The sequence below is a fragment of the Siniperca chuatsi genome, linkage group LG17 (genome assembly GCF_020085105.1).
Source record: "Siniperca chuatsi isolate FFG_IHB_CAS linkage group LG17, ASM2008510v1, whole genome shotgun sequence".
Taxonomy (NCBI): Eukaryota; Metazoa; Chordata; class Actinopteri; order Centrarchiformes; family Sinipercidae; genus Siniperca; species Siniperca chuatsi.
In genome coordinates, this window is record NC_058058.1 from 21,887,531 (window position 1) to 21,911,490 (window position 23,960).

At 40.2% G+C, this 23,960-nt stretch overlaps 1 protein-coding gene across 3 annotated transcripts in view; it reads right to left on the reverse strand.

Moving 5' to 3' along the window:
• The window catches only part of LOC122864222 (hippocalcin-like protein 1), a 76,852-nt gene that overhangs the window by 6,192 nt on the left and 46,700 nt on the right, over positions 1 to 23,960 (reverse strand). For 2 of the 3 annotated variants that reach the window (XM_044171470.1, XM_044171469.1), the window contains exons 2-3: positions 4,254 to 4,422; positions 1,484 to 1,765 (exon numbers count right to left, since the gene is read on the reverse strand). In XM_044171470.1, the coding sequence (XP_044027405.1) occupies positions 1,484 to 1,765; positions 4,254 to 4,349 (378 nt within the window). In that variant the 5' untranslated portion in view covers positions 4,350 to 4,422. Of the gene's footprint in view, positions 1 to 1,483; positions 1,766 to 4,253; positions 4,423 to 23,748; positions 23,771 to 23,960 lie in introns of those variants that run through there. The other variant, XM_044171472.1, reaches the window with a different exon arrangement.

The window sequence follows — 23,960 nt, forward strand, 5'->3', positions numbered from 1 at the left end:
TGGGGTCTTCTGTCACCACACATACGTGTCATGTTCAGAATCCCCATATGAATAATATTTGGGATCCTCTAATTTGTGATTTGCACTTAATATATTGACCTTAAAGGAAATTAAATCTGTTTTTAAAGGGGAACTCCACAGATTTCAGACATAACTGTCAGTTTATGCGTAATGAAGAGTATGACTCAGCACATGAAAACATTTGTAATTCCTTCTGTGGCTCTGGAGTCCACTAAAGTCTGAGAAAATAACCCTGATGATGTAATCAGCTAGGGCTTGGAAACTAAATATCTTCAACAGCCAGTCTGTGTTACAAACTCAGGACATGGCATTTGAAAGACATGGGCATTTACCAGGCAGGAAGGATTGAACAAAAAGATGTAATTGTTTGAATTATGGGACACGTAGGATCCAGTTTTGTGGGTGCTTGACACAAAGTAGGGACTATAAGTCAGGATCGATTTTGACCATTTTTTGCCAATGCGATCGGTGTGGTTGGTCTGTCCACCACTTTGGTCCAAACTAAAATATCTCAACAATGGACTTCCATGAATTTTTCTTCAGACATTCATGTTTCTAAGAGGATTTAATGCTAATGACATTGATGACCCCTTGACTTTTCCTCTAGTGCTAGCATGAGGTTGACATTTTTGGTTTTGAGTGTCTCGACAACTATTGACATGATGGATTGACATAAAAATTGTTACAGACGTTCATGTCCCCTTAAGGATGAACTGTAATGACTTTCGTGATCCCCTCAGATTTTTGCCTTTTAGCTTTGGTTTATGACCAAATACATGCAAAGCTAATGACATTCCCATCAGCCTCAGCTGTACTTTTGGTTAGTCCTAATCAGTAAATGTTAGCAAGCTAACATGCTAAACTAAGATGGTTAACATGGTAAACATCAGCATGTTAGCATTGTCATTGTGAGCATGCTAGCATACTCATGTTAGCATTTAGCTCAATGCTCATGTTTAAGTACAGCCTCACAGAGCCGCTAGCATGGCTGTAGACTCTTAGTCTTGTTAACAGACACTACAGTGTCAAACTGGAAGTGTGGATTTTGAAAGACGTGTGCATTGACCAGGCAGGGATGGTTCAGTGCAGAGATGCTATTGATTGCATTATGGGAAATGTAGGATCCAGTGTTTTTGGCGTTTGACCCAATACTAGGGACTAAAAGTCAGGATATCTCAGCCTCTGCTGCACAGAGTTTGATCATTCTTCTTTTCACATCTGTGTCCTGTGAGTCCCCCAACTGTGGAAGTGCAATACTAAATTTGTGGCCCTTTGAAAATGTCTTTTCCAACAAGAATTCCACTGCTGTTTTAGTGTGAGACCACTGGTATAGTGTACTTGGAGGATGTACTAACAAACTTTTTCAAAAATGAAAAATACTCCACATCCTTTTCATTGTCCAAATGCCTCAACTCATCCTTTGCTCCCAACCACACTTCATTATCCAGTGTCTCTTGCTCACCTGTACAATCTCCAGCATCTCATCGCGGCTGATGTACCCGTTTCCATCCAAGTCATACATGCTGAAGGCCCATTTCAGCTTCTGCTCCAGCTTGCCCCTTGATGTCACGCTCAAGGCGATGATGAACTCCCGGAAGTCTATCGTTCCGTCACCATTGGTGTCAAAAGTTCGGAAGACGTGCTCAGCGAACTTGGAGGCGTCCCCGTAGGGGAAGAAATTGGCGTAGATTTTCTTGAACTCCTCCACATTCAATGTTCCACTGGGGCAATCCTTCAAGAACCCCTGAGGAAAAGAAGACATGAGGCGAGACAAGGGTGAAAATAAGTCCTTTAACGCTCTCTTCAGTCTCCAGGACAAGATAATATATCCCTATGATACATCAGCAGACCCAAATAAAAGCTTTTTCAAAGCCAGTTGGAACCATCAGGAATCAAATTTCTGTAACAAATTCGACCAGTAAATGTTTCATTCATGTAATGCTTCATTCTGAACAGAGTGAAGAAGTACTTTTTGATAAGGAGCTTAGTCTTGGATAGTTGAAAGTAGTTCTATCTTCTTTTCAAGGAGTCACATTTGATAAAGCAGCATTGTGCCTCAGAAGAAAGGGGAAGTAAAAGTCATGTCAGTATTGTTCTTTTTTACAAAGACCTTTAAGATAGAGGCAGCGAGGTGACAAAGTCATTGTCCTGATTTGAAGGCTGGAATTACTTTTTGATCATCATATCAAATATTCTCATAAGTAAAGGTCAACATGGTTTTTCATTGCCAGTGTCTGACATTTTCTGTGAGATAGCGTCACAACTTTTAGCAAGGCTTGGATTTAGTGCCAATAAATCCCAGCTGGATAAATTCTCAGAGACCTCGGGCACCTCAACATCCTGTAGAATATACTATGCAGTTTATATGACATCTCCAGCATCCCCGAATTGTTAATCTGCTGAGAGCGAACACCAGCATGACCACTGTCAGTGTGAAGAGACCCGGGGTCAGTGAGGCTTAAGTTACAGGGAGGTGACGGTTTAACATGTACAGCTCTTATTCAGGACAGCTCACACAGTTGTTCCATAGATCTAATCCATGCATAAAGCCATATAGCCATTACACAAACACACATCCATGCACACAAGATGAGATAATTCATGCGGTCAGTGTGGAGACTTAACAGACTGGGAGTGGGTGGTGCTCTGCCTTGGTGGTAGACAAGTCACATTCATGGCTGTTGTCAGTGTTACTGGTTACTATTAAAACATGACTGTACAGAAGAAGAAAGGCTTTCCTGGCAGATTCATTTTTGTGTAGGAGCACTGGACATAGCACTGTGCTTACTACTCTAAAACATGATTTCAAAAGCAACTGTACTGTGTGACCTAATACAACTTTATTGCAGATAAAATCTGTGTTGACAAGTGTTGACCAAAGTGCTATTTGTCCTAGCTCAGCCGTGAATGATGTGTTAAATTATCTGTGATGGGTGAATTTTTTTTTACCAACACTAGCATACTGTTGACTTTTAAACTCAGAGTTAACACAGACATGTTGACATTATCCTCAAAAAGTCACAATAACTTAGCTCCCTGTCCTGTGAATGATCACTGCAACCCAAAAGTGTCAATATCAGAAAAACATAAAAGATTAGACAGTATTTAGATATTTTCTTTAAAGCTGCATTGATCAATATTTTTTATATTTACAATGTATCAAATAACAATGTGTAATGTGGAAGGAGTCGCTCCTAGTTACAAACCCACAGGGAATTATCACCCGACTCTGCAGTTTCCCTGTGCTCTGCTGAGCTTTTTAGCTTATTTTAGCTCATTGTTTTGGTTGTATGGCCCACAACTTTAACGTCTTGGTTCACTCTCAACGCTCTCATTTTCAAACAAGCTCTAAAAAACCTGGTGTATAATACCTGCCCAGCACCAAACAGCTACCAGACAAAGTTAGCGACTAGCTGCAAACATTGTGGAGCATTTAGCGGCTAAAGAGTCTCAGATATTTCCCTGAGGAGTTGGTGGAGACCAAAATAGAGCTAAAAGGACAGTAAATATTGGACTTAAATTTGGACAGAAACACAACTCCAAATTAATGCTAATGTTGTTCGATGTCTGCTAGATGTGTAAATAGGCAACTGTTTGCTTCACCACATCAACTATATAAGGTGATAATGTTGTGTTGACAGCTTGTTAAGCTAGCCAAAAAAACAATTAATGCAGGTGTAAGTAAAAGAAGAAATATCACAATGTTGAAATACTTGTTAGTTACAGGTAAAATTTCTGAATTCAAAAATGTACATAAGTACATTTTGCTGATAATAGTACTTTTACTTAACTATCAAAAGTAAAAGGTACTTATGCAGTGTGGCCCTCTCAGTGTTACATAATTCTATGTATTCTATTATTAGACAATGTTACTGATGCAATAATGTGCAAGCAGCATTTTGATGTTGAAGCATGTGAAGGTGGAGCTATTTTTCAACCTTTTTCTTATAACTATTTTATAACAATGCATCATATTTTATAAGATGATGATATACTTTGTATGTACAAAATATATATAGCAAAAAAGTACATACATTTCTGAATTGTAATGGTATATAAGTATAAAGTAGCATAAAATGGAAATACTCAAGTAATGTACAAGCACTTCAAGTATAGTATGTGAGCAAACGTAATTAGTTACTTTCCACTACTGAATTTGTAGCAGTACCATTTTCGTGACTTGGTACCACCCAAAAATGTCCAGACTGTGTGTACAGTGTGAGTCGACATACCTTGTACCACTCCTGCAGCTCATGGTCGGAAAACTCAGTATTCTCCCGGAGGTCCTGCAGCATCTCTGGCCGCAGCTTGCTGTTCTGTTTCCCCATGGCAACGGGACAGGACTCTTGGTTTCCTTGACAACAACAGTGACTATACCACTAGCCAGGCCGCTTTTCACACCTGTCAATCAGAGATAAAGAAACAGGAGGTCAGCAACAATTAGGCAGAGAGGAGGATGACCTCCTGTGACAAATGAGAAGCGAAATACAGTTGGTCAGCAAACAGATGCACGTCACTGGAGTCACTCAGCAAAAAAAATAATAATATGAGGCATTAGAAAGTAGGATTCCTACCAAGACTAGATATAGAAGAAAGAAGAAAAAGCCCTCTAAAATCAAAATGGTTTAAAAAAAGATGCTTTATTTAAATTGAGTTTGTCCAAATTAAATCACCAGGCAAACAGTGGAAAAATAACAAAAGGCAGTTCCCTACAAGACATTGACAAATTGAGAACATGACTTTGTCCACTCACACAATGACTCTCTGAATTTTTAAATGAAATCAAAGCGAGCCTCGTCAGTCCCAATTCCCTTGACACACGATGTTATGCAACGCCACAAGTCTTTAAACTGCTATATCACATTGAATAAACATTAAACAATCCCGAACGCACCCCTGTGACGTCAAGCGCTAGCCACTGATGACATTTATGGGTTTATCTGGCCAGCTGTGTGTTTGTGTGTCAAATCAGCTGTGTAATGTGTGTGTGTCCAGATCTCCTAATCTTCACCTCAGCGCAACCTGCCTGACAAAACACAAGTTCGGTGATGCAACTCCGTAATGAAACAGTCACTATGAAACCAATGGGATTTTAATGGGATAATAATTACTAATAACTAATTAATTATAATATATTAACATATTTTTATTGGAATATATGCCTGGTTTAAGCATTTTTTAAGGGTTAAAAATCATTGAAAACATTCCTTAATTTATACCTTTAAGGGAAAATAATTCAGGGATGGTTTTCATGGGTTTTGGTCAATTTAAATAAACCCATTAAAATTATGTAACAGGGGTATTTGCAATGGGATAAAAAAAATTACAATCTCTTGATCTATCCATTAATTATTGCACCAGAATTGGAAAATTAAGATATTTTAGGTGCAAATCAAGGGGTTCATATAATATAAATTTTAAGGGGTTTTTACTCCTAAAAAGCCTTTAAACTGTGAATATAATTGATTTTAAAATACCTTAAAATATTACAGACCATTCATTTATCCATTAATTATTTCCTTGCTTGGACTAAATGTTTAAATTTGCACCTGAATTGAAAAATGAAGAGCCGTTTAAGGTACAAATGAATGGGCACATGTACCGTTTTGTACATTTTTACCCCTTAAAAACTTCTTAAAGCAAGACTTTGTACGTTTTGCGGAACAGTGGCCACAAGTGGCAATTAGAGGATAATGGCACATGTTTTACTTTTATGTTAAAACCACTTAAATGTTTATCTGTGACATGCCAAGGGCACAAGCACAAGTCAAGAAGTCAGCAAACTGACTCAGTAATATTAGTGACACAGTAATATCTAGTTTAAGTTTGCTAACATTAGCCAGCCTAAGCTACTGGTTATACCAGACCAAATATGGCTGTAGTGTATACTGAGTGTATTAAATTGGTGTATTTTATTGCCTATAGTTTCATCTTTTCACTTTGTAAGAGAGAATGTGTTTTTTGTTTTTCCAAATAAGTCTCACTTTAAGCCATGCATATAATCCTTTAAAAATCCATAATATACAATAATCCTTTAATTTACCCATTAATCAGCCCTGCGTTTGAGGTGTAAATACCTGAATGCTGTTTGGGATATAAATCCCTTAAAATGTAAACATTTGAAGGTGTTTTGTGTGTTTTCAGGGGTGAATTAATCCATACATGGTATTCTATGGGATACTAGTTTCATAGTGCATGTAGAGAAATCTTGCTTTCATTTATCAATTAATAGGACACTATTACTAATATATACAGATATGACACTGTTGTATACTGTAACAGCTTTGTGTAAAAAATAGCAACAAACTTGTGCTTGTTAACTTTGCTACCTTGTACTAGAGAGCTAATTAGGCCTGAGTTCAAAGTAGTTGCTTCCGTGTGTGTGTGTATGTTTGTGTGTGAATGGTGATTTAAATTACTGTATCACTGGGACTTGAACACCTCCGATGAGACTTGGCCGACCTCGCTGACCTCCACTCTCTCCTCAGTCATGCTAGGTAATTACACCAACACCTTTGTGTGTATGTGTGCATGAGAAAGTGAGAACAAGCACAGGCCTGTTTGTGTTTATATGAACTTGGGAAAGTCAAACAGTATGTGTGATGCATATGAGGTGGACAGTGTGGGTGTTGCAGGTCATTATCGCTGCCTGGCGAGAGCTTCACATACACAAAAACAAAACCCACACGTTGATCATTTCCTTACTCAGCTAATAAAATTAGACTCATATTAAGTCCCTTATCCTGAAGGCATCTGACTAAAGGCTTGTACACTGACAGCGATTCTTACAGCCAATTCCCAGTCTACTGAAGGGAGAACTGAAGCCATTATATATTTCCTCCTCTTTGTTTGGGGACTGGTGAGCGCTGCATACTCTGAAGATTAGGAAAAAATATAATGGCCTTTTGTCATGTGGCGTAAAAATGCAGCTTATATCCAGACTATGCCTAGGTATGATTTGCTGGACTGCATTTCCACCTGTCGTTCTCTTCTTTTTTCTAAAAACACAAGACAATGTCAGTTCCTGTCCTATTTAATTGACGGTACACATCTTATTTTATTTGCTTGAGTAATTTGACTTACTTTACATTTTACTGGTAATGTGGCAGAATTGGTTCAAGTGTTCACACTTTCAGCGCATGTCAGGTTTCTCAATTTTTGCTCTATCCAAACACCGCTAAGCCACCCAGCACAGCTCAGTCATTCTTTAGCCCTATATACAATCTAAGGATAAAGGCAGACACCGATTAATTTCTCCTCAAGGAGTAATTGAGTGGCGTCTGCTGTGCTGAAACCTATATGTGAAATCAGTAAGTCTCGCTATAAAACAGTAATTTGTGTGTTTTAGTTGAGCAGGCAGAGAACAGACTTGAGTGCACTGCTGTGTCTCTGTTTGGAAAACATACACTGTCACACATGCATTGACATACACACTTTTTAGTACCTGTAGAAATTAATAATAGCCCTCCCACGCTGTCCAATTATCATTTGGAGAACACAGCCACAAGACAGTCTGTACCTCTGTGTGTGTGTGTGCGTGTGTGTGTGTGTGTGTGTGTGTGTGTGTGTGTGTATAGACGTGTGGGTTAGGGTGTATAAGAAGAAAAGCCTGGAAGAGAGGATGAGATTTAATTGGAGAGACAAAGATTCTCTAATTAAAGCAACTAATGCTCCCTGATGACATACAGACATACACAGCAAACCATCACCTTAATTGGCTTGTAGCAAAAGGGAATAAAGTAAGTGAGTAAAAAGAAAAGTATTTATGTAAGTATTTCATCCACAAACAATGCATACTGTGTATATATAGGAGTAATGGGTCATTTTACCTCATGCTGGAGAGTTTCTACCATTATTGGGGCTGAGATCACACCAAAACAATCAGATCAAGAAATTATTTGAGTTTTTTAAATCTCTGAACCAATACCACAGAACTCAGAGTGATCTGACCCAGCTACTGAAGCACTGCACATCACTAGTTAATTTGAATTATAGGTGTTTTATCCGAGAAGGAAAAAAACTGCCAAAATACAATGTAAAAATGGATCCCCTGACTAGGACCTCATGCAGCAAACTTTTACTTTTAGTCCCTAGTATGGGTCATATTTTCATATTTTTATCTTACATTTCAAACTACAAATCCAGTGTGTTTATTTATCACAATGCAAGTTCTCAGGCATCTTTAGTGAGTGTAATTATGCTGAAAAATTGTTGTTGTTATGTAGACTGTTTCTAAGCTTACGGGCAATTTATTGGTAAATTGGACACTACTATAACATTAGTATAAGTTGTTGTGCCAGCTCTAACCATTGGTTCGCTTCTTTAAGCAGAAAGCGGGCCTATTTGGCTGAGCAACGAACGCTGATGTGAACTAACAACCACTGCTAAATGACAAAATGTATCACATCAGACAATGAAGAAAGCTCTTATTACAGAAATTATACCATGCCTGTTCAGTGTTGTTGCTGCATTGTTTGATTAGAAACACAATTAGCTTCTTTGGGCTATGGACATCCAACATGGCTGCAAGAGGAGGTGTTAGATCATCTGACAGCCCTCCACAGGTTCGACAAAGCCCTTGGAGACCAAATCACAGAAAGTGAGTGTAAACTGACAGGCAGTCTGCCAGTAGTCTCTATTAACTACAACCACACAACACATCCTATTCTAACACTCTGACCTTTTCACTGCACTCGCCACTTTTTCCCTCCCCTCTCCCCCTTTTTTTCTCTTCAACCCAGCTGTGACCTGTGAAATGCCTCCCTGTTGGTCTGAGAATAGTAAAAATGTTTCTGTCCTCACCAAACACAGTTGTTTTAATCCGCCTGCGGCCCCCAAAACTCAAACCCTACTTCCGATCCCTCTTTCGTTTATCCCTCCATCCTGAAGCATGCACTAATCACTACTCCATCCCTCCAGTTTAAGTGCCTAGTGCTTGTTAGTTGTTTCTGTCCAACCCCATCCTAAGTCGATGCACACACATACACAGACTCTGCCCCTTGAACATCTGTTCCAGAGCTACTAAGCGGGTCATCAACCTCTGGGCTGATGATTCTTGCACAGGGGAGAAAGGAGGGAAAGGCAGAGGACAGAGAGAGACAAAAACATGCAGATAAATGATGTAACACCAAAGATAGAATCAGATAGAGAAAGGGAGCTAAGGTGAGAGAAAACCGGATCCGAGGATGAGAGGTGCTTCCAGAGAAAAGGGTGTTATTAGGTGGTAGAAAGTCTTTTGGAAAAGACCTAGCTATAAGAGGGATATCTGTATCTGACAACAGAGTAAGTAAGCAAGTTTGTGCATCTCATGTATCATCATCATCACATTTAGAGCTACTCTAAGAAACCATTTTTCTAAAATGAGAAATTGCTGACAATCTTTCAAAAACCCAGAGGAAACTCACACGCAGTTTTGATGATAAAAGAGATTTTAAACCTATTTCCCAAGTTGCGACTCTCTCCCTGATCGCTTGCTAACAATAGCCTGCACCCCACAGCTTTATGGCCCTTTCAGATACGACAACGGCACCACTGCGCTCTGAAACCCATTATTTCCGATGGCTTGCACCGTGCTACAGAGGCTTTTCGCTACGTTGAGCAAGCGCGTGTGCAGCGGGGCTGTTAACGTAAGCTGTTAAGCTAGCTGTTAAAGGTGGGGTATGCGATTCTGGAGAAATCCAATACCATGACAAATACCATGATATAGATTGAATAATGACACAGCAAGTAATGTAACTAACATTAGCTAGGTTGTGGGTTAGCAAACTGTCCCTACAGTTGCTGCTGCAAAGCTAACAGCCAGAGAGGACAAGACGTTTCCCAGAGCCAGCAAACCAGCTCCAGACAGCGATACTCACAACTCTCCTGCTACTATAGCTAACATCACAACAACAGCATATTTTGGCAGACTAGAAAGTAAGCTAAATGTCCGCAGGCAAGTCTTTTATCGTTACCTGACACACAAATCATGGGTGGAATAGTGTTGTGTGGCCTGGTCCGAGCCATTTTGTTAAGCATTTGCAGAGCCAGGGCTGTGTACAAACACCGGATTTTTTTATATCTCCTCATATCTCTTTATATCACCGTGGGGAGATATTTGCTGAATTTAATAAAAAGACATGTATTGTATTAGAATCGCATACCCCACCTTTAATGGTCAGTAAATACCAGACAGTAAAAAAAATTACCTGGCTGCTTGTCAAACCACAATGTCTTGTTTTCTATTTCTACGCATGTTAAATACAGAAAATGTGACGTGTGGTTGAAGGCTTTGGAGTTGTTTAATGAGTACTGAATTATTTTGGTAGTTGAGTAATTAGTAAGTACAGTAAGTATTTACTTTTTGTATGATGCAGTGTTTATTCTCTATACCCCCGTCTGAATTATAACACTTGAAGCCATTATTCTTTTGTGGATTTATCTGCCCTGGGACTGTTGACGAAATGTAGCTATCTAGCTAACTATGGGACAGTCAATGACAGTCAATCCATGTCCCTGTTAAATAAACAAGTAAAATAAAAAATAAATTAAATTAAATGAGTAATATGAAATGAGTTATTGATTTTTCAAGTAACTTACCCAGCACTAGCCAGAAATAAGAGATAACCTTTTTGTACCACATGAGAAATACATCTACATCTCATACACATCAATGGCTCACGCCATGCAAATTAAGCGAGATATGTTATTTCTAGCTACCACAGCTCTTAGGAAATAGAATCACACATTGGGAAATGTGATAAAATTCTATGTTCTCGTGCAGCAGATGTAATCTGACTAAATGCTTAAAAATATAAAAATATTTCCAAAACTTCAGTAAAACTGCTGTGTTGTTAAACCAGCATCAGGGTTTATCTTACAGAAAACCAAGGATTAGGCCTGTGACGTGAATGTAACAATAATATGCGAGAGGCAGAACCTGGGGTTAAGAATCTACATGGTGAAAACCTTTGAAGGCTGAATCTGAATTGATTTTTCATTTGCTGCTAGCGATGATGATATTTTGTGCCAACATTATAATTGGACACTAAAATGAAATGTAATTCTTTGAGTTGGGTTAGCTGCTCCTTAAGGAGAATTGGAACAGGTTTCACTGCAGGTTTTACAGACTGTTGAGTAAATTCCTCCCACACCAGGCTGGAATTATTTCCCTGGGCAACCATGTGAAATTGAAAATATTAAAAGCATATTGACTAGCTGTGGTCAGGGAGGTACCATCATCATCACAGAGGTAGATGACACTGGTGGCAATGGCTGGCCGATATCAGGTTTTTAATAAAAGGTCTGTTACATTGCGTCAGCTCAACTTTAGCTGCAATAAATTGAAGGAGAAAGAATGCAGTGGAGAACAGATTGAGATGGAGAGAGGGAAACTGGAATAGGGGCAGAAGGAAAGTAAAAAAGAGAAAGTCAGAGAGAGTTAGAGAAGAGATAAGACCAAAGTTTTTTTCTCGACTGTTTAATGTGCTTATGAGACGAGAAAATGCCGCCTTCATATCACCTGCCAACAGTAAGTCATTAGGGAGGAAGAGGGATGGAGAGAGGGAGAGAAAAGAAAGCAAGAGGACTGGAGAGAAGGGAAGATAGAAAATGAAGGGAAGGGTTGTTGCAGCGGTATACAGCACTAGAACAAAGCAGACAGGGCTGGTGCCATGTGAAAAAAGCGACAGATCAAAAAAACTGACAGGCACCATTGATTTTTTTTTTTGTCTTCACTCGAGTGTTTTCAGCCTCCCGTTGCCTCTTCTCAAAGCGCAGCAATTTGAGAGGCCACCTGAGACGCTGGGCAGCTTATCCCTTTCATCCATATTTATTTTCTTTCTTTTTCTCCCCCTGCTGCTCTTCATGTTTTAACTCTCTCGCAATTTCCTATCATTTCTGGTTCTCTTCCTGAAACTTCCATCCTGGTGAACAGTCGCTTCTCTCTGTCACACTGGAGAGGCGTGATAGCCCTGCATTGTCTCCCTTCTCTCTCTCTGATTGTTCTTGCTGAAGATCTGTAGTCTTATTTTTTCCTCTTTCTTGTCACTTGATGTTGAAGATGCAGTGTGTAGGTGACAAGTTATTATAATGTGGTATTGAAGTTCAGAGAAATTATGGTTTTTAAAAAATGTTGGTGCATTCAAGGACAAGCAGGAAGCTCTGGCATTGTCAACTTAAGTGTTGTCTGAAGAACTGCAATTTTTTAGGGCTCAGTGTTTGGTCCTTTCCTGTTCATCCACTACATGCTCGCCATCGTCTCCCTCATCCGTCGTCATGGTCTCCACTTCATCATGGATGCAACCCAACTAAGGCTGCAGCTAACAATTATTTGCTTTATCAGTTAATCTGCCGATAACTTTCTCGATCACTGAATGTTTTGGGTGATACAATGAAACATTTGCCTCTTTAGCTGCTAAATGCTATGCTATGTTCACCAGCTAGTTGCTAACTGTGTCTGTCCGATATTTGGTGCTGGACAGGTAACGTACAGTAGGTTTATCAGAGCTTTTTCTGCCAGCTTTGTCAGAAAACAATGCGTGTTGAGTGATGAGACTGAACCAAAACTGTAAAGTTGTGGGCCGTAAAACCAAAACAATAAACTGAAAGATGCAAAAATGCCCTGTAAAGCTGAGGGGAACTGCAGAGTCGGGTGATAAGGTATAAATAATGGATTGGAATGTGGTCCTTAAAAACTACTTTCCCCCATCAACCCTGCTCTTCCATCCCCTGCTTGCTCCACATTGTGCCCTTACTTCCACCGCTAGTCTGGTAGAGGCTGCAGATCAACATGAATCAATTCATCATGTCTGAAATTCATGTGTTTCCATCAGAAAACGAGAAAACCAAAGAGAAACTGAGAAGCAGAGGGAGAAGAGAGGAAGGATTGATGAAGATGCAGAGGGTTATTGAAGGAAAAGACATTAATTGAGTGGTTAAAAATAAGAATGAGGACTGGTCCTCAGTGTGGAGCCATCTCTCCTGCTGCACTCAGAGTTTTCAGAGCATGTCCAAATCCTGATAATAACTCTCTGTCAAAAGAAGGAGCACACACATACACGTGTAGTCACACATATATGCACACACTTTGTAGCACTCTATGATCTTCCTTCCTCCATTTCAAATGACTAATGTATAAAACATACAGCCACTGATGATTTGGCAATGACTGAAAGCGAGGAGAAGAGAGGGGAATGTGATGAAGTAACATTTAAGGTCACATACTGTAAGTGCAGAAGGCAAAGGCTTAAAAGGCTTATGTGGTATTCACTTCAGAGAGAGAGGATGCGAGACAGACAGAAAAACAGACAGACAGATAGACAGAAAGGAGAGTTGGGGTTAATCAGGAATTTTGATGGAATCCATGGTGAAATAACTACTAATGGAAAATCCAGAGATTATCATAATCAAATACAGAGAAGAGAGAGATTTACTCTTTCCTATTCGCCTAAATATTCATTCTCCACTTATGAACTTGTTGATTATTGGATACCCACTGAGTGCACACAGGATGAAACTAAACAACAAGTTAGTCTCATGTACGTTAGGGCTGCAGCTAATGATTATTTTCATTATCGATTAATCTGCCAATTATTTTTTTATTAATTGTTATGTCTATAAAACATCAGAAAACTGTCAAAAATGCCCATCACAATCCCACTCAATTTGCATACTTGTTTTTAAGATTTTAAGATGCAATGCTAGAGATAATTATTTTATATCTTCTAAAAATGAAAATATAAAGATTACGTTTATATAGAAATGCACTTTTCTTGTAATCATTAATAACAAAATGGGGCCACAACAAAGAGGAGAATCCCAATCCCACCACATAAGATTGCATGGATCTGCCCTGTGCGCCCAAACGAAATATCTGATCTGGAGTTTGATTTATGGTAGGAAATCTTATAGTTAGTTAAAATAAGGACCAAGATACAATCTGTCTAAGCAGCACTCTGTGTCAAGAAAACTGGACTCATCAACTTTGGCTTCACCACTTCCACCCACCAGCCAGACATTTAGCTAACGAAGTTCACCCAATACTGGGAATACTTATACTCGTACCACCTCGTACTTGGAAAGAGTCAACTTACGCCATCTGCTGGTTGCATTTCCAATGACAGATGTGAAGGCGGCTTCTTAATGCCACATGATTTACTAATAGAATGACATTTTGCATCATTGTGTATATGCCACTGTATGGTACCACCAGCATGCCACATTTTCAGGTGGAGCTTTAACAAACACTTCCTTCTGGCCCCGCAGGACAGCGGCAGACCTCTTTTCAGGAACTCAGACCTCCATCTGGGAGGAGGCTGACCTCATTTATAACACGTCCATTGGAGGGCAACACTATTTCCATCTGGGTCACAAAGACAAGTAATAATGTCCTCCATCTAGAAGTAACAATCGCGTTTACGTGACTGAAAACTTCAAGCAAACTGAGTGCCTCAACGTATCTATTAAAAAATACAGATCAATTCTCTGCTATGAAATCTGGGACTATTTAAAGGCCATTAAATCATGCAGGTAAACATATTCCAACAATTCCATGAGAATAAGGCGACTTATGATAAAAGCCTTCTTGGCACTGGACAGCGATCACACTGATGCCCTCATTCCTGTTCCTTTTCAATAAGAAGCCATGTTTCTTTCTTGCCCAACCGGTAGCTTGTGATTATAGAGACATCTTAAGATTTCTCTGTCTCTCGAAAAACTGCATCACTGCTTTCCAATCATCCAAAGCATACAACATTTTTTCTGACTGTCTTCTTCTAATGATGTCCTCGACCACTAAATCCTCTCTGGCTGTTCAATTTTTAATCAGAAAGAACAGAAAATCAAACATGCACATGCAAAAAATTATGTCAGCATACGGGAATGCATGCAAACATATTCTTTATGAGCCGCACATTCGAGAAGATATTCATTTATATAATATTATTTACATAATATTTTTCAAGAAGCAGGACTTTTGGAAAGCCTCCTCGCAGCCATTCCTTATGAAATATTTACACTGGGAAGCTCATCTTCACAGTCAGCAACGGCACACATTTATTAACCAGTTCAGTCTTGTAGCTGCTCCACTGTTCCCTCTCTCTACATGTATGAGACATTATTGCATATAAATGCTAAATTATACTGGACATAATAACAGCAAATGCACACCATGAACTTGGATGTGAGTGAAATGTGACCTGCTGAGTCAAAGACAAAAGCAATATGCCTTCAACACTGTGCTGTAACAGCGCAATCCATTAAGCAATTTCACGCATTCAAATGAATAAAGTGCACAGTAATAGAGTGAGGTGTTCACAAAGAGAAAAGTGTGGGCAGCTATTATAGTCTTAGTTTTTGTTTATTTCGGTTAATGGCTAAGACGCAGCGGCTTTATAAGTTACAACACGTTCGACGGAGGCAGTAAATCAAGCATTTGGTCCAGTGCTGTGAACATTCAAAGCTGTTGCTTTGAGAAAGACCTGTGTTCACCAGCATACGGCTCAGGTCAGCGCTGCATCTGTCTGTGCACACACAGCAGGGGAGGGAGCTCTAGCTGGCTGCTCGACTGTAGCGCACCATGTGTTTGTGTGGGAAGGGCCAGGTTTGAGGAGACGACGAGCCGACTGACTGCACGGTTGGTGCATCAAAGGGAGTCAAGCGATAACATTTGCTGATCACACAATATGTGAGTCTAAGAGGGGATCTGGGTGGGAAATGTTTGTCAGGTTAGGAAAAGAAAGAGAAAGGAAGACGAGAGCAGATAAAAAAAAGACACAAAACAAGAGGAACACTGATGGATAATTAATGCTACTGTTTCTATTCCTCCCTCCGTCTGTTTTCGTCTCAGTATCTGCTTTGACCTTTAGCGAGTGTGTAATTCTAGCACAGGGCCTGAGCATAATAATATAAGAAAATCCATAGTGTCTGCTGCACACTGAGCAGACCGAAGACAGGAGGCTCGGACATCGTGGCTCTCCACCCAGACAGCTTATTATATCAGCAGCTGCCTCCCATGGGGAGATACAGCCACAAGTTAGCTCGTCTTCCTCTTGGTGACGAATTGACCTCAGCAGCTGAGCTAGTCACAGTTCAGAAGCCAGATTCCAGTTCCTCAAGAGCACACTGATATTTTTAGACGTCTGTAGCCTACTGTTCTCTCCTCTAAAATAATCTAACCAATTGTCAGGAAGCTATGACAGATATTCATGCTCTAATACAACTTGCACTAATTGTAAGTCCAAGCTTTCAAAGAAAACGGAGGCTTTTAAAGTGGTACTAAAGTGCTGAAACCTTTCATAACCTTAGACTTTTCCTTCATCATTGGAATGAACTGAGAAAATAGTGTTTATACTGTTTTCGAAACAGAACACATAAAAATGTTGCACTAAAATGATCTGCGTTAATAAAATTAAAGGCCCTTTCATTCAACAAAGCAATTACTTTTTCAAGGTATGGTAACTAAACATGTCCGATAATTAGCAATCAGACTAAGCACACGCCACTTCTTAATTCAACCCAAGCCACAATCGGAACCCATGCTACCATGCTCAAGTATAGCATCAGCCATGCAGTAATCAGGGTAATCCTGTGCATGAACTCAGGATTATAGGCAGATTATTGGAGCAGTTCTCACCAGTGATATGGCATGCACAATCACATACTGTGCATGAAGTAGAGGTGGAAATTATTAATCTCTTTGCTGATTTAAATAGGTCCAGTTCAGACCATCACTAACTATATAGTTCATTCTTTTTTTACGCTAAGTCTTCGTGTCACCAACAACTGTAAATTCTGTTCGCAACTTTATTTCATTCAGTTCAGTACAAAACTAGGCCTATATGAGCACTGTTTGTAAGGCTAATAGCTTAGCAACCCCCTATCTGCAAATGAGTTAGCCTTTAGCATCATGGTTGTTTCTGTGACTTGATATTGCGCTCTTTCAGTAAGCGTTTAGCCATGAAGTAACAATGGCTACAATGGCGTTTTCAGTCACCAGTGAGGGGCGCTACAATACTAAAAGCTACTGAATCTAAGATGGAGTTGCACAAATGAAGAATTTAAAGGCCCTCTAAAAACCTTTTCTTAATAAGCTTCGGATCACATACTACAGTGGACCAATCAGAGTTTAGCAACATTTAAATCTGATGACTGTTGTAGGGTTGTTTGCTTATGTTGCCAGACCACTGTCAATCAAATCTGACCAAACCACACCCACACAGTCCTGATGAAGCAGATTAGCTGAAATTTTGCATGTGAAAGTCTTAATAAATAAAACTTAAGGATGTTTTTTTAACTTTGTTGCTTATTTAGTCATGAATGTTTAATGTTAAATATAAATACTTACAATGTGAAACTAAGTTTTCTGGGGCTTCAAGAAGAGGTCCAGAAGCTCATAAATCTCCATATTAGCCCTACAATGGTTTCTGTTTTCACAAGAAAGTCAATGGGACATTTGTTGGTTTGAAAAATATGCAGCAATATGCAGCAAATTTTGTCTATTCTCGAATCCCATCGATATAATTGACATTGTGTCTGTCAAACTGACCCCTAAACAAATCTAAAGCATCAACAGATTCCCCTCAGGTGTAGCTATTCCTGCTGCAGAGGTGAAGGAAAATCCTGATATAGTTCTATCCTTAGCCGCAATCGATCTGCTGACAAACAACACCCATCTTCCCTATCCTCTCATTTAGCCTCTCCTTTTTCTTTTTTTCTTTTCCTCCCTCCTCCATCCATTTGCCTTCCCCTCCAAACCGTCTCCAATGTCAGTTTGTCATTCTTTAATAGCCCTTGATCATTGCTAAATGCCTTGGGCCTAGCTTGCTGCTGCCTGAGCTCCCCTGGTATCGCTGCTCTAGATCTTTCCGTCCCACTCCTGCCAACGCCGACTGGCAACAAGGCCGCTAGAACCCGGCCTTCTGGCCTTTCTCCTTGTTACTAAACTACCAAAAAGTGGGTTCACATGTGTCGTGTTGTCCTGGGATTCATGAGTGCTGTTGCGGTGTCCTGGTTTAGTTGCCTGGCTGCCTGGAGGAGTAATGGAGGTTGAGAGTGGCCAGTCTCAGTGCAAACCCATTAACTGCAGCGCATTCATTCAAAAAGTTGATGTAAGTACAAACCTGCATGCATCAGGCGAGAAATTTAATTCTTGTGACGTCCATTCAGCAGCTTGGACAGTTTGATAAGATTGCGGTTAGGTTTAGTTGTAGCTCCAGCGTAAATTATTTTGTAAGGGCAAGTTAAATAGGACACTGAATCAAACCTCTCTCCTTTCAACCTGCCAACAGTATCACATTGCCTGGGAGGTGAATTGTCCCACATGCACTGAGTGCTTAAAGGGTTACTGCGCTGTTTTTAAGCTCTCCAAGGGCTCTAAAAAAGGGGACATCCCTTACTGAGAGAGGCCTCCAGGGTGGGCTTTCGAGGCAGCAAAGTGTATTTTAGCTCATGTCCCAGAGTAGCACACTGCACCGGCACAGCCCCAAGAGCCTCAAAGACACATTCCCAGCCACGTGCAGGAATCACATGCACCCGCCTGCACGCCTGTCACGAAAGCACACACTGCAGAGACACACACTTCCCAAGATGATGATAGCAATTATTCTCCCAGCATCTACTTCCTTTCTTTGTTGCTGGAAGCAATTAGTTGCTTATTCAGGTCAAGGTTTGTTCTGTGATGAGAAATGAGTGATAAAAAAAGACAGCTACATGGGCATCACCGGTTTGACATGACGGTTTAGCTTAGGAGAATTTGGATATTTAAAATGTTGTTTAGTTCCAAATATTTCAAGAGCAAATACGAGCTGTCTGTTGAAACTTAGTTATAACTCAAGTGCTGATTAAATAGAGAATAGTTATATTTACACCCAGGAACTGACAGGTGTAACTCGCAAAGCTAACTGAACCAACCAACGTTAGCTTGCCATGTAGATTGAAGAACTCTAAACTGATACTACAGTGACGTAGGCTGGATATTTCATCACATAGACCAAATCCTATCTCATCAGTCACCATTAATTCCTTCGCATTGTTGCCAGAGTTCTTTAGTCAATTTAAGTTGATTTTTGACAATTTTACAGTAAATGTTATTAAGTTAAGGCCAAGCAGGACCCAAGAGAGTGTCAGCAGTAAGGAAGATCCATGCAAAAAAAAAAAAAAAACAAGGGTGGGAAAAAAAAGGTGATATAGAGAGGAAGAAAGTCATGTTATGGTGAGAAAAACAAAATAGAAAGCTCCGGTCGTGTGGAGCTCGGGAGAGTCAGGGGTGTGAAAGGCAGATGGGAGAGGCAGGAGCATCAGTCTTTTCCAGCTGCTTGCTGGCACACACACTGACGACAAGGTTACGACCCCTCTGGCTTTCACTTTGTGTCTTCCCTTCTCTATCTTTCCAGTTCATTTTTTATCCTTATCTCAGTCTCTCTTTCCCCCCTCCCCCCCACTTATCACATTTCTCCTGCAGCATCCGATGTACTGTATGACATTTTCTAATCACCCACTGAAAAACACCAGCGCAGGCAGCAGTGGATCCCATCCCCCCCATTTACTCCTCAGCTGACGTGCCACCTCGCATCCAACACATGGTGATCATACATTCTTCGAAATGTGTGACTCATACAACAAATGTATTGAATGAATCCATTAAAATAGCTACAATTTTGGCAGCGCTTTTTTGTTTACAGCTCGTATATGTGTAGGAGTGCCTTTTCTATTTTGCTTCATTTTCTTCTTTCTTTTGCACTGTCTACATTAAATCCTGTTATCTTTACATAATGCAAAGTTGTCCTGAGACGATCCACAAATCCCCTTGGTGTGTTATACTTGGCGATTACGTTGATTGGGGCTCTGATGTGTATCCTTCTAGTAGTGATGTGTGGTTAGAAAAACAGGAAGAGTGGGGGGAAGTCAGGGAGCTCTTGCCTAAAAGTCATCACATAATATAAGGCAAAGGACATTGCTCTCTAATATACTTACATAAAGAGGATTTAGCCTCGACTTCGCGTTCTAACTCTCACTCAGCCTTTGCTTATTTCGTGCAACTTCTTTATATCCTAGGAAGATTTGATCAAACATAGTTGATGGCACATCATGTTTTCAAGCATGTTTTCAGTTCAAAAGGATGCTTTACAATGTTCAACCCAGTTTAGAAAATCAGAAAAATAGAAAATCAGATGCCTTGATGGTATTTTAACCGTGGAGCTAGAGTAATGTTTCTGTAACTTACCTATGTGACTCAAAAGGGCCCTCAACTCCCAAATAAAGCAGAGGCATGCAGCATATGATATGCAGAGAGGTGGAAGAAGCTTGGGAAACCACCTAAATGTTATGGTTCAGTGAGGGGGGATATGAGGGGTGACTAGAAAAGCTGTCTCACTTTCATGTTTCCTGCGCTGGTGATGAAAAAAAAAAGGAGAAAGTATTTAAAAATACCAGCATACCCCTACTTTTGGAAGGCAAACAGCCAGCTCAGCGAGAATTTCCCCTTCACAAGCGATCATGTCACACCGGCAGAGGCCCGCGAGCTGCGTGATGGAGATAGCCCACGATGCAGTGCAGCGACTTGCACAGTACTGGCGTGCAGGGCTCGCTCTGGGGTCCGATAGAAAGATCACACGTTCAGACAACTCCTCGTCTTGCTTGCAGGACTCTCTTATGTTCCCGCTCCATATCCTCCCTCCTCGTCTCCTGCATGCTCGGCTGTGAAGTTCACACATCAGTCGGCTGATACCGAGCAAAGAATCACATCCTCGCTGGTTAGCGGCCCCCCCAGTTTTTCCATTTCTACCACGGAGCTGTGGATTACAACTGCTGTGACTCTTTGCTACACACCTAGGTGATAAGAAATTCTGTAGCAGTGTGATGAAAATCGATACTGCTCCTTATTTTAGCTCTGCGTAATTAACCTGCTCCACATTTCAATTCTAGTAAAATGCTAAAATTTGTATAAAATGATGAAATGGTGCGCAATCCAGCCATTCATGTGATGTAATGCTGAATCTATAAAAACAAAGTATGATTTAGTAGTTATATTTCACTCAGGTAAAGCTTTATTTATGTGTTATTGGATACCATAATGTGTTATCATTTATTCATTTTAATGGGGTCCACAGGGAAAAAACATAACTACAGCTATTTAACTTAATCTTACTTAAATCAATCCTAACAATCTTAACAAGACTGCAAATGTTTTTCAGCGCTTATCCCCAGTGAAGGTTACCCTTGAGAAAAGACTAGCAAGCATTCTCTTCCTGTATCAATGAACAGTTTAGCAGCAGGCGTGCTACTTGATTCTGTGAAATATATACTTGAAATATGTGGCTTATTAGCTACTAAATGCTCCACTATGTTAACCAGATAGTCTCTAACCGTGTTTCCCTGCTGTTTGGTGCTGAGTAGGTAGTGTACAGTGCGTTTTTAGAGGTTTATCTCTGAAAACAGCTGTCTGCTACAGCTGAAAACGACACTACGAGAGCAGTGAGAGTGAACCAAAACAGTAAAAGTTGCGCGCCGGACAACTAAACAATGAGCTGAAACTCGCTATAAAGCTCCGTGAAGCCGAGTGGAGCCGCAGCTTCAGGTGATAATTCTCTGTAGGTTCATCACTACAAGCGACCACTTTCACATTGTCACATTGTTTTCAGATTTGATACATTGTAAAAAATATTGATTAGAGCCGCTTTAAAAAAAAAAAAAAGCATAAGGGGACAATCATGATCTATCACCATCAAACTTCCAGCTAAATGTGTGTATGACTGTAACGACACAGGACATAAGAACCATTCTACATGACAACAATCAATAATCCTGACATATTTTCCATTGAGGAGATTAATAAAGCAACTAATCAGGGAGACGTATTGTCTCTGGGACTGCACACAATCTGTACACATCTGTGCTTTCAGCTGTAGCTCTCTCTAACCTACCTCCTTTTATCTGGCTTTCTTGACTTACTTGTTTCTTTCTTGTTTACCCCTTTCTTCTTTACTTTTCTCCACCCCTCTCTTATTCTCCATCAGTTTTTTCCCCCTCTCTGGTTAATGTGTAAGTGAAAACACAGCTACAACTATATGTAAAAGGACAGAGGCTGTTCTGTTTACAGCTGACAACCAACCTGCTTGTCCCAGGCTGTTTGTTTGTTTGTATGTTTTTACGAATGGGTCCCTTATTTGTTTGCATGTCATGAACGTGCATGAGGGAACACGTGCAAGAGTATGTTCCACACTTTTGCACTAATCGGCAGCTGGCGGTGGTAAAAGAAAGGTAGCAATGCACCAGCAAATGTAGGCTGTAAAATATTTAAAAATCGTCTTTGCAATTTTTTTATGAGGAAGGAAATGCGTTCAATGGGTTTTTTAGTATTTTTCCATTGTGCTTTTGCTACTTAGTAAAGTCAAAGATTTGACTACCTGTCCCATCACTACCATCCACTACCACTCTTGCAAACTTGTTTCCAGTCATTAATTCTCATTAGGAAGCCAGAGAAGCATGTCTGGCCCCACGAGACTTCTTCATCACTACTGATCATCAACACGAGCGCTGCTAAAAAACAAGGCCCCCCCTGACATGAGTAAATATCTATAATATCTGGCATTTTCCAAAGGACCTGTCCAGCCCTGGCCCCCATCAATCACTTAGCTCTCCCTACATTCAGCGCCCTTGATGACCACTAATTCAGCCCAACAGCTAAGCAGCAGCAACATTAAAAAACAATCTACAAACACTAGAAAGGGTTATTTGGAGATTTGGTGCAAGTCAATTCCTGACCAAAATAAAGGTAGAATGTATCGCCACAAACAAATAACTGTTGAGAAACGAATGAGAAGTGAGAGAAAAGAAAAAAACCCCATCAGCATTATAGCAGTTCACATTATAAGAGTATCATGCCGTGCCCCGAGAGGCAGACAGCACATTTAATTGAACAGACTCTACAGAATAATACTGCTCTTTTGCTCACAGCTCCACAGAAAAAGGTTGCTATGTGATTGCACCAGCAGTCGGAGAAATGAGTCTGCAGTCATTACGGCTGCTTGTAAATGCATCCAAGCCAGCCGGCGCCCAATCGATTTTTCTATTTCTGATTGGCCCTCTGTTATTGCCCAGAGAGCCCTGCGAGAGGCTGGCGGCGGGAGGGGGGGGGGGTTTATAATTTTTCACCCAGAACATTTTATTTCGCTCCTCTAGCTGTCGCAATACTGCTCTGCTCTGCTCTCAAAAAAAAATTTTAAAAATACAGACACAACATTCACTACTCTGTTTATATTTATGCGGCTGAGGTGGAGACACAGCTGGTGGTTATTCTTCCATAAAATTCCTCACATTCTGCTCGAGCGTAGAGTTGAGTAGAGTAAAGCTTTAATGTCCCAGAGGGGCAATTTGGCTTTCAGACAGCAGTCAATAATAGTAAATACAAAAATACAGTAATGACTAAAACGGCAATCAATACAATACCTTCATACATACAATACATACACAAATAAACATACACATGGGAAAGCCAGCGTCACTGTTGTCATTGTCAACCATCAGAGAAAGCAGCGAAAGAAAAAAAAAAAGAGACAGAAACCAGAAGGCACCAGATCACATCCACAGCTGCCATAGTCACAGGCCAAATCACATTTTCTTTAAAAAGCCAATAGCTGATGGAATAAAAGACCTCTGTTTGTGTCGCCTCTGGGGAGGTAGAGGCTCCGCCTTGATGGAAGCGAATTAAACTCACCGTGTAGAAAGTGAAAAGAAGTAGAAAACACTTACGATAGAGACTTGTCAACATTAAAACTTCTGAGCTTCCTTAAGAAAAACAATCTTTGGTTTGCCTTTTCATAAATGAAATCAGTGTCTGCATGGAAGGTAAGTTTGTCATCCAGAATAGTTCCCAAGTATTTATACTGCTGGAATGCAGCCACAGGCTCCCCTTTAATGATGGTAGAAGCAAGAGAAGACACGTTCAGTTGTAGGAAAACTAA